Source organism: Hyperolius riggenbachi, chromosome 2 (genome assembly GCF_040937935.1).
Source record: "Hyperolius riggenbachi isolate aHypRig1 chromosome 2, aHypRig1.pri, whole genome shotgun sequence".
Lineage (NCBI taxonomy): Eukaryota > Metazoa > Chordata > Amphibia > Anura > Hyperoliidae > Hyperolius > Hyperolius riggenbachi.
Window position 1 is genome coordinate 143,357,688 of NC_090647.1, and position 13,226 is coordinate 143,370,913.

Genomic DNA, 13,226 nt, shown 5'->3' on the forward strand with positions numbered 1-13,226 from the left:
GCAAAGGAGGATTTAAAGCAAACCTGTGATTTCAACAATCATTCCCGATCAATCCTTTCAAATGATTTAGACCAGAAAATCTATCAAAAAGCTCGATCAAGTGGCCATGCTGATCTACAGATTATCCTTCGATCCAATGAAATTATCAGATCGAAAGGTTGATCAGCCTGCAAAATTGAGTGATTAACAGGCACTCTAACATAACAGATGCAATTAAAATACCTTCCATGACAGATAAAAAACAAAAGATGCAACTTTCTGGCGAACCCTCCAATTATGGACAAGTACAGATAATGGTGTGCCCATGCTTTTTTTCAGTCAAATAAAAAGCAGATGACCAGAATTTGCAATTACAATGAAAACCATTAGCCAAAAAGCCGATAACTCACATGTAGTCGAAAATACTCAGGCCACCTCGCGTCATGCATTTCAGGTTGTTCTTGGTAAGGAACACCACCCCAGTGTCAATGCTCTGGATTTGTCGGATATCATTAGCAGAATGTACTTGGAAAGATGAATATCTCTCGAGAGCAGGACTGAAGAAGGAAAAGGCATGACCCTGCAAGAAAATCACCAAGCTTCATCACAGGCATGTATCTAGTCACACGTTTCTATCATTACATACAAAAAAAAAAAAAAAAAAAATAATAATAATAATTCCCGCAGACATGGAACCTGTGATTTCTTAGTACCGAGTACATGGACAAACCACAACATGTTTCTAGGAAGAATAAAATAAAAATGTGGCCGCTCGTATCAGTGAACATAAATATTACTGCATTTCATGCTAGCCTAGCCTTTGTGCAAATAAATTAAATTAAAGCAGGCCTAAGCTCTTGCACAGCAGACAAGGAAAAAAAATATAGCTGCTGAGAAATTCACTCTGTGTGTGTGTAGACAGAAGAGCCTGTCCAATTACCTCTCATCAGCAAGTGCAAATCAGGGCGGTCAGCTGTGTCATTGTTCTGTGCCAATATGTGAATGGAATGTCCAGGAAGTAAACACTGCAGGTTATTGTAGTTCTATAAGCTGTATTGCTGGGAATACCTGATGAGTTTTTGCAGCAGATAGATGGGTTCGATAGATAATTTCCGACATGTCCGTTCTCAATTCGATAGTTTTGCCGCTCGATTTCTGATAGACGTGAATGGAAAAAGAAAAACGAGCAGAAGATAGTTCTGAGTTTAGCTGCTGAACTACATGTTCAGCAAGCAGTTACCAAGCAGCAGCGAGCAGTTGCCAGGGAGCAGCAAACCATTGCAAGATTTAGGCCTCTTTTCCAAGGACAGTTGATAGGCAGTAAAATGCCTCTCAAACTAGTTGCTGCTGCCTGGCAAGTGGGGCTCGTGCAGGCGCAGTGGATGCCGACCTGGTGAGGTCGGCATCTCCAACAGAGAGGATCCTGGGACACCGGAGCTGTGGCAAGGGCACAGGATGGCTGCCAGGGGCTGGAGGAAACCCCATGTAAGTAGTTTGTTTTTTTTAATCCTCGTACATTTGCTTTAAAGAGGAACTGTAGTGAAAATAACTATAACTACCACTGCAGGAAGAAAGCATACAACTCTTTGGCTCGGAAGCCAAGCTAAACTGGTAATCAAAGCCTCAGGCAATGGTGTATAGTCACAGGGGGGGGTTCTTTTCCAGTTTACCATAGTCACAACTAGGGATGGTGAATGGGATGCAAATAATTTGAAGCTTGAAAATGGATGGTGCACACATCAGTTTGACAACTTGGCTTTTCTGATATCAGCAATTGGTTTCCACACAAATCCTTTAGATGGTTTCAGTATTAGAATAATACCACCTAGTACATTGAGGTTTAAAGCCTTAGCTTTTGGGTAGGTTGACCTTGAAATTGATCAGGTCACCAAATACTTCAGTATGGGGGGTGGGGGGCACCACTAATTCTAGATTGACTTCTTTCAACAAGTTATCAGCATTATGTGACAGTTTATGGAGGCAAGAGCACACAGTTATTCCTTGTATGCCTTTAGGTTTATTTTTGTAATATGGATTAAAGGATCATCCCTTCTAAAATTATTTGTAAAATGAATCTGCTGTAAGAAATGACTTCATATAGCATATCAAGGTAACTGACTTTCACCGATTATAAATGATAAATATTTTGATTACTTGAGAACAGCTGTTCTTTGAGCATTCTAGTGATGATATAGTGCAGCTAAAAGCAAACATCTACTGTATGGATAGCAAAGCACTGTCAAAAGTGCTAAAAAAATAAAATCAAATAGAAATCAAAACAGTTTATTCCCTCGTAGAACAGTGAAGGCTATGATAAAGAAGTGGTCGGTGATTGGAACTACTGACACTTCCCAGATCAGGATGTCCCTTCAAACCAGAGGAAATTGGTCAGAGAAGAAAGCAAGAGGCATTGGACTCATTTGAAGGAGTTCCAGGAATTTATGGCAAAGAGTGTTCATTGTGTGCATGTGACAAGATCTCCACACATGTGGCTTGTATGGGAGGGCTGCAAGAAAAAGCCTCTCAATAAGAAAGGCCACATTAAGCCTCAGATACACTAAGCCAAAAATGCACCTTAAAGATCCAGAGGCCAAGTGGAAAAAGATGTGGTGGTCAAAGCACACCAAATTGGAGTAACGTACACAGTTTTAGTGTCCGTTTCAGGCTGCAAAGCAAAAAAAAGGAGTTTGAACATTTTGAAGGGGATTCTTTTCTATATCCATTGATCCAGATAATGTTTCCATTAAACAAATTGGCATTGGCAAGTACATTTGTAGCTTTAGTAATATGCCATGCAACTTTTTCAGCTATGGTAGCTTTAGTACACTTCTTGCATACTGAGTTATTTTCAAATTAGCCTACAGAAGAGTATTTAGAAATGGGCTCTCGCTATTCTAGAACTCTCAGGTTCCAGACATTTTTTTGGTGAGTGATCACCTCACTGCCATGTTGTAAAGTCCACTTTTGGTTGACCTTCAGTCTAAGGGCTGCTACACCAACATTACTTCTTATCATTATCGACTGATCCAAACAAAGAAATCTGCTAGTCAGAAGTGATTTCTGCTGCACCTTGATTGGCAACAAAATTGATAAACAAGGATTTCCCTAGTCAATATGCAGTGGGACATACTGTTACATATCGATTGGTCATGTACATGCTGAAAAGTACAGGACCAATCAATCTATACAATAACCCATGTGACTGTTAAACAAGTGATTAGTTGAAGGGGAAAAAAATAAATAAGGATAGATGTGTTTTCAGCATTTTTTCTTGTCCAAGTGACCACATATTAGTAAATTAACCGAGACATGGATGGATGAAAGCCATGACTGGATAGCTAATTTAAAAGGATACAATGTGTTTAGGAAGGATAGAACAGGGAAAAAAGGTGGGAGGGTTTGTCTCTATGTTAAGAATTCTTTTACAGCTGCCCTCAACGATGAGATGGAGGAAGATTGCGAAGATGTGGAGTCCGTTTGGGTAAATATTCATGGTGGAAATAAAGGTTGCCAATTGCTTATTGGGGTATGCTACTGGCCACCTCTTATTAATAAAGCTGCAGAACTGCGATTACTACAGCAGATTAAAAAAGCTGCAAGTAAAAATGAGGTCATAATTATGGGCGACTTCAACTTTCCAGACATTGACTGGGGTATTGAGGCTACCCATTCTGGTAAAAGCAACAGATTTCTGGCAGCACTACAGGACAATTACTTGACCTAAATGGTAACGGAACCAACTAGGGGGGGGAATGCGTTACTGGATCTGATCATTTCTAATAGACCAGATAATGTATCAAATGTGCAGGTTCAAGAACATTTGGGAAATAGTGATCACAACATGATAATGTTTGATCTGGTGACTGATAGGCCACGGGGCAGCGGGACAACTAAAACTATGAATTTTAGAAAGCAAAGTTCAATCAAATTAGGCAGGCACTAAGTTTGGTGAACTGGGATAATGTACAAGGGGAGGACACTGAAGGGAAATGCCAAGCTTTTAAACATATTCTCAATCAATATTGTAGTATGTATATCCCATATGGAAACAAAATGTCTAGGAATAAAAAAATGGCCTCTATGGATGAATAGAAAAGTTAGGGATAAAATGAAGAGGAAAAAGAATGCCTATAAGGTCCTAAAACAGGAGGGGACCGAGGCTGCACTAAGCAATTATAAGGAGTGCAATAAAAATTGTAAAAAAGAAATTAGGCTGGCAAAGATCAAAGCTGAAAATCAAATCGCTAGGGATATCAAATCTAACCCAAAAAAGTTTTACAAGTACATCAACTGTAAAAAAAGAAAGGTTGACTGTATAGGACTCCTAAAGGATGAGGGTGGGAACTCAATGGTGAATGACCAAGGTAAGGCAGAGTTATTAAATGCTTTTGCAAATTACAGAGGTAGAAGAGTCTCAATCTTCTAACTGTAGTATTAAATACTTAACGCAGGAAAAAGTGAAGGCAAGACTAAATAAATTAAAAATAGACAAGGCACCTGGCCCGGATGGCATGCATCCTCAAGTCCTAAGGGAATTAAGTTCAGTTATAGCTAAACCCCTTTATCTTATCTTTTGTGACTCTCTTGCAACTGGCAGAGTCCCAGTGGATTGGCGTACAGCCCACGTTTTCCCATTATTTAAGAAGGGCAAAAAAAATCAGATCCAGGAAATTATAGACCTGTAAGCTTAACATCAGTTGTATGCAAACTATTTGAGGGGTCACTAAGAGATACTATACATGACTTCATAGTAAAAAATCTTATTTCTCAGAATCAACATGGGTTTACTAAAGACAGGTCCTGTTTGACTAACATGCTCAGCTTTTATGAGGTAGTGAACGCGAATAAAGATATTGGGAATGCTGTAGATGTGATATACTTGGACTTTGCAAAGGCCTTCGGCACTGTTCCCCACAAAAGACTGGTGCAAAAGTTGAGGATGCAAGGACTGCGGAAGAGTCTGTGTGCATGGATAGGGAACTGGCTAATGGACAGAAAACAAAGAGTTGTGGTCAATGGATCTTACTCAAAATGGGAGACTGTTAGCAGTGGGGTCCCACAGGGGTCTGTTCTGGGTCCAGTGCTCTTCAATTTATTTATCAATGACCTAGTAGATGCAGTAGTGAGCAATGTTGCTATTTTTGCAGATGATATAAAATTGTGCAGAATCATCAACTCTCAGGAAGATAGTGTCATATTACAACAGGATCTGGATAGGATGGCTATATGAGCACATACCTGGCAGATGAAATTCAATGTTGACAAATGTAAAGTCATGCATTTTGGTCGTTCCAATGGTCTAGCACCAAACAAAATAAATGGGATACAGTTGGGGACATCAAACTTGGAGAAGGACTTAGGAGTACTCATCGACAACAAGTTAAATAATCGTACTCAATGCCAAGCCGCTGCAGCTAAAGCTAACAAAATTTTGGGATGCATTAAAAGGGAAATAAAAACTCGAGATGCTAGCATAATATTGCCCCTGTTTAACCACTTGATGACCCAGCCTTTACCCCCCCTTAAGGACCAGCGCTGTTTTCGCTGATCTGTGCTGGGTGGGCTCAGCCCCCAGCACAGATCAAACACCAGGCAGAGTGACCAGATCGCCCCCTTTTTTCCCCACTAGGGGGATGATGTGCTGGGGGGGTCTGATCGCTCCTACCTGTGTGTGGCAGGCGGGGGGGGGGGGCACCTCAAAGCCCCCTCCAACCCGCAGGATTCCCCCTCTCCTCCCTCCCTTTCCCGGAGATCCGAGGCTGCACAGGAACGGATCTGTCCTGTGCAGCCTCTAACAGGCTCCTGCCTGTCATGTGACAGCGATCCCTGGCCGCTGATTGGCCGGGGATCGCTGATCTGGTACAACGCTGCTACTGTTAGCAGCGTTGTACAAATGTAAACAAAGCGGATTATTTCCGCTTGTGTTTACATTTAGTCTGCGAGCCGCAGGCGGCCCGCAGGCTATTCACGGAGCCCCCCGCCGTGAATTGACAGGAAGCAGCTGCTCACGCGTGCGGCTGCTTCCTGATTAATTAGCCTGCAGCCGGCGACGCAGATCTGCGTCGCTGGTCCTGCAGCTGCCACTTTGCCGACGCACGTTATGAGTGCACGGTCGGCAAGTGGTTAACTCTCTAGTAAGGCTACATCTGGAATATGGAATTCAGTTCTGGGCACCACATTATAAAAAGATATTGCAGTTTTAGAGCAGGTGCAGAGACTAGCAACAAAATTGATACGTGGGATGGAAGGTCTCACTTACCAAGAAAGGTAGTCTAGAGAAAAACGCCTTAGTGGAGATCTAATTAACATGTATAAATACATCAGAGGGCATTATAATAGCTTGGCGGATGAGCTTTTTGTCCCTAGGCCTTTTCAAAGGACTAGAGGACATGATCTGCGCATGGAGGAAAAACGTTTTAGCCATTTAGGAAAGGGTTCTTTACAGTAAGAGTGATTAAGATGTGGAATGCATTGCCACAGGAAGTCATTATGGCAAACTCTATACCTGCATTTAAAGGGGGCTTAGATGCTTTGCTTGCGCTGAAAGACATCGATGGCTACAATTACTAGGTAATGCCTAATGATGTTGATCCAGGGATTTTATCTGATTGCCATCTGGAGTCGGGAAGGAATTTTTCCCTTTTGGGGCCAATTGGACCATGCCTTGTAAGGGTTTTTTCACCTTCCTCTGGATCAACAGGGATATGTGAGGGAGCAGGCTGGAATTGTACTTTGTACTGGTTGAACTCGATGGACGTATGTCTTTCTTCAACCAAAATAACTATGTAGCTATGTAACTTTGATTAACTGCTTACAGACTGGCTTGCATGGAGACAGCTTTAACCTCCCTGACGGTATAATAATTTCCAGATTTTAGGGTCTTTTCAGCACGTTTCAGAACAGAAAAAAGATAATATCATGCTGCCAGAATGCCTGCACTCACTTTCCTCCCTGGGCTCCAGCGCTGCAATTTTTCCTCCATCCTCCAGGTGGCGCTGTAACTCTATAGTGAGATCACTGACGGCTCTCTCACCAGAGTCATTCAGAGCCTCGGAGGGCAGGAAGTAGAACGGCTACCGACGTCTGGATCCCTCGGAGAGGCGAGTAAAAACATCCGCTGTGCGCTATACTCTGCATCGAGCTCCTGGCGGCTAACCACCAGGGAGGTTATGGGAGGTGCAGTATTTTTACCGCAGGCCAATGTTAGTCGATGGGGAGTTTCATACCGACGTAGTGTGTGATGAAGTGCCATTTTTACCGCATCCCGACATGAGGGCAAACCTACGTTACCATGCAGCCCTGCAGCGAATCAGAAGTAATGTAAGTCTATAGTGACGCATTTTTTTTTATTGCGAACCGTAAGCAGTTTTACACGTTGCGCATAGTGCACATGTTCGCTTCGGTCACAGGAAGTGAGCGTCACTTCCTGCTTGGCCAGCTGCCAGACAGGGATTACTACGTACTAATGTGATAATCCCCAAAGGCCTGTTTTGCTACCACCAACCCACAGTGTGAAGCCAGCCTAAAGTGAACCCGAAGTGAGAGGCATATGGTGGCAGCCATATTTATTTTTAAACAAAACCTATTGTCTGGTGTCCTGCTGATCTCGTTGGCTGCAGTAGTGTCTGAATCACACACCTAAAACAAGAATGCAGCAAATCCACTCAGAGCACCTGATCTGCATGCTAGTTTAGAATCTATGGCTGAAAGTGTTACAGGCAGAGCATCAGCAGGACAAGCCAGGCAATTTGCAGAGCAGCAATTTTGCTGCTCTATCTATACATTCATGAACAAAAATTGTAGACCTGTCACGTGTGCTAAAAGACACTGCATAACCTCTCGCAAACATCTCACGTAGATTTAATTTGATGAAATGCTCTCCAAACTGTACTCATGCACAGATAAATATAGTTTAAAAAAAAAAAAAAAAGAACGAGGAGCAGGAGAAGAAGAAGAGCTGTGTGTCATGTGATGAGAAACTCAGGTTTGTAAAGGCTTCGAGCATCTTGTGTTCTGCTCTTGTACTAAACATGCTCCAAGAGCCTGGCAGGTTGTAGGTTTGACATGGTCTACACTATTGGACACTGGAATGATTTGCGTGGCTATTTTTTTTTTCCTTCTTGTCTGAAAGCTAAAGATCTATAAAAGTGGTTTGTGAGGGTCTCAGAGCAATCCTTCGATCTAGGCATAGGGATACCATTCACTTCAAAGAGCAAATTATATCTGAAATGTTTGTAGGTTTACAAAATAGGTTTTCTCTGGTTTCTAAAAAGGGTCTGAAATACCGGAACCGAGTACCATCCCAGATATACCCTTTTGGTGCAAGACCGGTATTAAATATGTAAACCATCTCTTTAATGGAAGGCTTCTTTACAGATCTGAACACCCTATGCCAAGAATTTAACCTACCCAGTCATGCCATGTTTAGGTATTTTCAGTTGAAACATGCAATACAGGCTCCCAATGGGGAATATCCAGTGTTGCCCTTGCTCCATCACTATTGGTATTTCTCCTTCAGTAGGATAAAACAAGGTTCATAGATCTAGATGGCAGCTTGAGAATGTTACCTTCTCTGATGAGGACTGGGTAGAATTTACCAAGACCTATCACAATAGCATCCCGGGAGAGAGTTATTCAAGTCAAATGGCACCACCATGCTCACCTATTGCCTGCTCAGCAAACATGGAGACTGTTCATAATGACTCTTGTTTTAAATGTCAAGTGCATGAGGATAATTTTCTGAACTGTGTGTGGTTCTGTGCACAGGTACAGAACTATTGGAAATCAGTTGTGCAGTTCATTAATCCAAAACTTCAACTTCCACTGGTACTGTCCTTTAACCACTTTACCCCCGCGCGTACGTATTTCTCCGCCCCTTTTTCCATCCTTTAACAACCAGGGACGGAGAAACACGTACTTTCCGCGTTCCCGACGCTGCCCGCGCTCCCGCTCGTAAACACGCCGCCCGCCGCTAGTAAACACGCCGCCGCCCGCTCGCCCAGAGATCAATGAACGGGAAAATACATTCCCGTTCGTTGATCTAAGCCCCGCAATGATCAGCTGCTCTCCTATGGGCAGCGCGATCATGGTGAGAAAAAACTCACGTGTCCAGCCTCCTTATACTTCCTCCAAGCTTCCGGAAGGAAGCTTGGAGGTCGCATTAAAACAAAAAGTTACTGTGGCCATCTTGTGGCCAAATAGTAAACTACACCCTACACATTTTTCACATACAAATAAATGACTTTTACATATAAAATTAACTCATTACCTCCCACACTCCCCATTTTTTTTTTTTTTGTAATTAAAAAAAAAATTAAAAAATTTACAATTAAAAAAAATACATAAATAGTTACCTTAGGGACTGAACTTTTTAAATATTTATGTCAAGAGGGTATAACACTGTTACTTTATAAACTATGGGCTTGTAATTAGGGATGGACGCAAAAATGAAAAAAAATGCACCTTTATTTCCAAATAAAATATTGGCGCCAAACATTGTGATAGGGACATAATTTAAATGGTTTTACAACCGGGACAAAAGGGCAAATACGTTTCATGGGTTTTAATTACAGTAGCATGCATTATTTAAAAACTATAATGGCCGAAAACTGAAAAATAATTATTTTTTTCCCCACATTTTTCCTATTTTCCCATTAAAACACATTTAGAAAAAAATAATTCTTGGCATAATGTCCCACCTAAAGAAAGCCTAATTGGTGGCGGAAAAAACAAGATATAGTTCATTTCATTGCGATAAGTAATGATAAAGTTATAGACAAATGAATGGAAGGAGCGCTGAAAGGTGAAAATTGCTCTGGTGCTCAGGGCAGTGTTCTCCCCAGGCTTAATTTGGTGGGCGGGCCGCCCGGGTGTTTTGAAACCCCGCCCGCCTGTTGGTATGCACTTGCGTAGCTAGCAAATGTCACTGCTGTAATCTGCAGGCAGGAGCGCTCGGCTGGGGCACGGAAGCAAAAGCCATCGCAAGCAAAAGCCATCGCTTTGCAGTGCAGGAGCGCTCCTCTGCCTGGGTGACCTCACCTTCCTAGTGGAGCTGTGATTGGCTGGGCGGGTTGTAAGGGGCGGGACTTGGGCAGCACGATAAGACAGAACAGCAGCCGTCCGCATACACATGCTGGCAGGCTAATGCTGTGTGACTTGAGGCTGGGGAGAGAGCCTGGGGCTGCAGGCAGACTCTCACTCCCCAGCAAATATGGACAATTGTTTCCTCTGCCCTGGGCTGGCTGCATGAATGTCAGCAGCCAGTCCCATCCTCTCCAGGCAGCTCCAAAGCTGAGTCACATGTGATCGGGCAGTGCAGGGCACGGAGTTCTGCCGCCCCGCCCCCTTTTTCCCCGGCTGCTTGACTTCAACACACACGCTCTTCTGATGTGGTGGGAGAAGTTGTAAACTCTGCAGATAAGTAATGATCTCCCTTCCACTGGATGAGGTCTCTGCTATTGTCCTCTAACCAGCAGGAGCACGTTTTATCTGATTTTTCAGCTTGTGAGAGGGCAGGGAGCTGTCAAGCTAGGGGACTGATAAAACAAATATGACTGCATTGACCTGCAATTTAGATTAGCTGACTTGGAGGGGATGGAGGATGCTGCTGACTCGTTTCTGTCTCAATCCCGTATTATTATTATTATTTGGTATTTATATAGCACAAACATCTTCTGCAGTGCTGTACAGAGTATATTGTCTTGTCATTTAACTGTCCCTCAGAGGGGCTCACAATCTAATTCCTACCATAGTCATATGTCATATGTATGTATCATGTAGTGTATGTTTTGTAGTCTAGGGCCAATTTAGGGGGGGCCAATTAACTTATCTGTGTGGTTTTAGGATGTGGGAGGAAACCGGAGTGCCCGGAGGAAACCCACACAGACACTGAGAGAACATACAAACTTGTACATGGTGCCCTGGCTGGCATTCAAACGGGGGACCCAGCGCTGCAAGGAAAGAGTGCTAACCACTACGTCACCATGATGCCCAAACCAGTCTCCCCATGAAATGCAACTGTAACACCCATTTGTAGTGTTCTTCCCAAGCTCTTTAAGACAGTTGTTTCACCTGGCTAATTTTGAGGAGCACCTGGCTCAACTCCTCATTCTCCTCCTTATACTGTAAGGGGGAAAAAAATCCCCCCCCCCCCCCCCCCCCTCGCAACTCGCACACCACCCGGCTACTCTTTCATGCCACCCGGCTGGAAAAAAATTCTGGGGAGAACACTGCAGGGGGTAAAACCCCTCAGTGGTGAAGTGGTTAAGGCATGTATGTTAGGTATTTTGTGTGATATCACTTGTGGTAAATGTAAAAAGATGCTCGCCAGGATCATCTTTTTCTATGCTAGAAAAGCACTTACCTCAAAATGGAAACAAAGTACTCCCCGACTCTTAAGTGATTGCATTAATATGATAAATACTAACTTGCCGCTCGTTAAACATGTATCCAGCTCAGTCTCAATATAATACGTTTGATAAGGTATGAAATTTGTGGGTAGAATTATCTGATGAGTTTACCCCTCATTTGGATATTACAGCCATGGTGCAGGACCTTCCCCTATGATACTCCTGCTATGATTATCATACTTGGGACATTTGCTTGTGACCCTATTTTATGCAGTGTACATATGAAACTATATTGTCATCTTTTGAGCCTTCATTGATGGAATCCTTAAGTGACTATACTGCATTGTATGTTTATCATATAGAATGATGTATCTGGATTGCTTTCGTTAAGGTTTTTTTTTTTTGTTTTTTTTGTTTTTTACAAAAAAGAAAAAACAGTTTTCAAGTAGATAATTATTTTTTTACTTACAGAACACATGTTTTGTACTGACCACATTTTAATTTCAGTGAATTGTATATAGTAAATAGAGAAAACAGTTTCAAGCATTTTCCTCTTTTACGGCCTCTGACTGAAGCCAATCCTGATGTAATTTCCTCCCTTACGTTTTTCCTCCTAGAAACAGTCATATCTAGCTTGCTTTGTAAACACGTGAGCACAGCATACATCATATTTCAGCAGCTTCACACTGAACTGCCCTCAGCCAATTATTGATAAGCAGGAATGTGGGAGGGGAGATAACAAGCTTCCCTCTCCTTGGCAATGTACCAAATAGAGTCAGGCTGACTAAAATAAGGTTTATAACAGCAGAAACATTTACAATTATATTGGAATGCTTGCAATGCAGGGTCAGGTTGTAGACCACATAATAAATCAGAGCAGTGGGTAAATGGAATTTGATTTTATGTCTGACCATCCCGCTTTAACAAAGATTTAATCATTTAAACTACATTCCAAATGAATGTTGTAGACAAAGGATGGTCAACGAGGTGCAAATAGTTCAGAGTTGGAGGTTTGTGCAACTTTTGTTGCAATTTAATGCAGTTTGACTATGGACCATTTGAATCCTGCTAAGGTGTAAATCGGATTGGTCTCTTTTCAAGCTGCATTTAAAAAAAAAAAATGCATAATCTTGTATCAACTTTTCCTACATGCAAGGACCTTTATTAATGCATACAGTAGAAGTGTTAGTGTTCGAATTCAGAATATTGGTCCAAATTCAGACTTTAGCACTGAACCTGCTGACTGTGTCGGGGGGAGTTCACTTACTTACACTTCACAGCTCATTTTGCATGACCACAATACTTATTCCATTCGGCTTTGGAAGTAGGAAATGTGAAATCAGGTGAAATGCGCCGTGAAGTGGAAGTAAAGGAACTACCCCCAACCCGGTCTGCAAGATCAGTGCTGAATAGTGCTAAAGTGTGGTGTTTGGGTAAATTTCAGGAAGGTTTTCCCAAGTTCGAACACCAACACTATTTAGTTGGTCAAATGATTTCCTGCGGGGGGGGGGGGGGGGGGAAAGTTACTTTTATTCAACCAGCAAGTAATTTGACGGGAAATTACATAGGCGTCTCCCAAAAGATAATGAGACGATGTACAAGAGGCATTATTGTGGTCGAAAAAAAAATTATTCAGCTTTTATTTACATTTGTGCAAAAAGTGTCCAGTCCAAAATTATTCATACCCTTCTCAATAATCAATAGAAAAGCCTTTATTAGCTACTAGTTTCCCTAAGCCCGTTTAAAAAAACGGGCTCTAGGTCTCTTCATGCCGCCGCCAGTTACTGCGCGCGCACCCACTGCTCGTTGCCCATGCACCAGCCGCCCGTTAATGCACACGCTCGCCACCCGCGCATGTGGCGAGCGCACCCGCCCCCCTTCGGGGCAGGTCCTTCACTG

At 42.6% G+C, this 13,226-nt stretch overlaps 1 protein-coding gene across 1 annotated transcript in view; it reads right to left on the reverse strand.

Annotated features, from left to right (window-relative positions):
* The window catches only part of PAN2 (poly(A) specific ribonuclease subunit PAN2), a 117,206-nt gene that overhangs the window by 76,729 nt on the left and 27,251 nt on the right, over window positions 1-13,226 (reverse strand). The window contains exon 3 of the mRNA XM_068267590.1: window positions 390-559. Coding sequence (XP_068123691.1) covers window positions 390-559 — 170 coding nt within the window. The remainder of the gene's footprint in view (window positions 1-389; window positions 560-13,226) is intronic.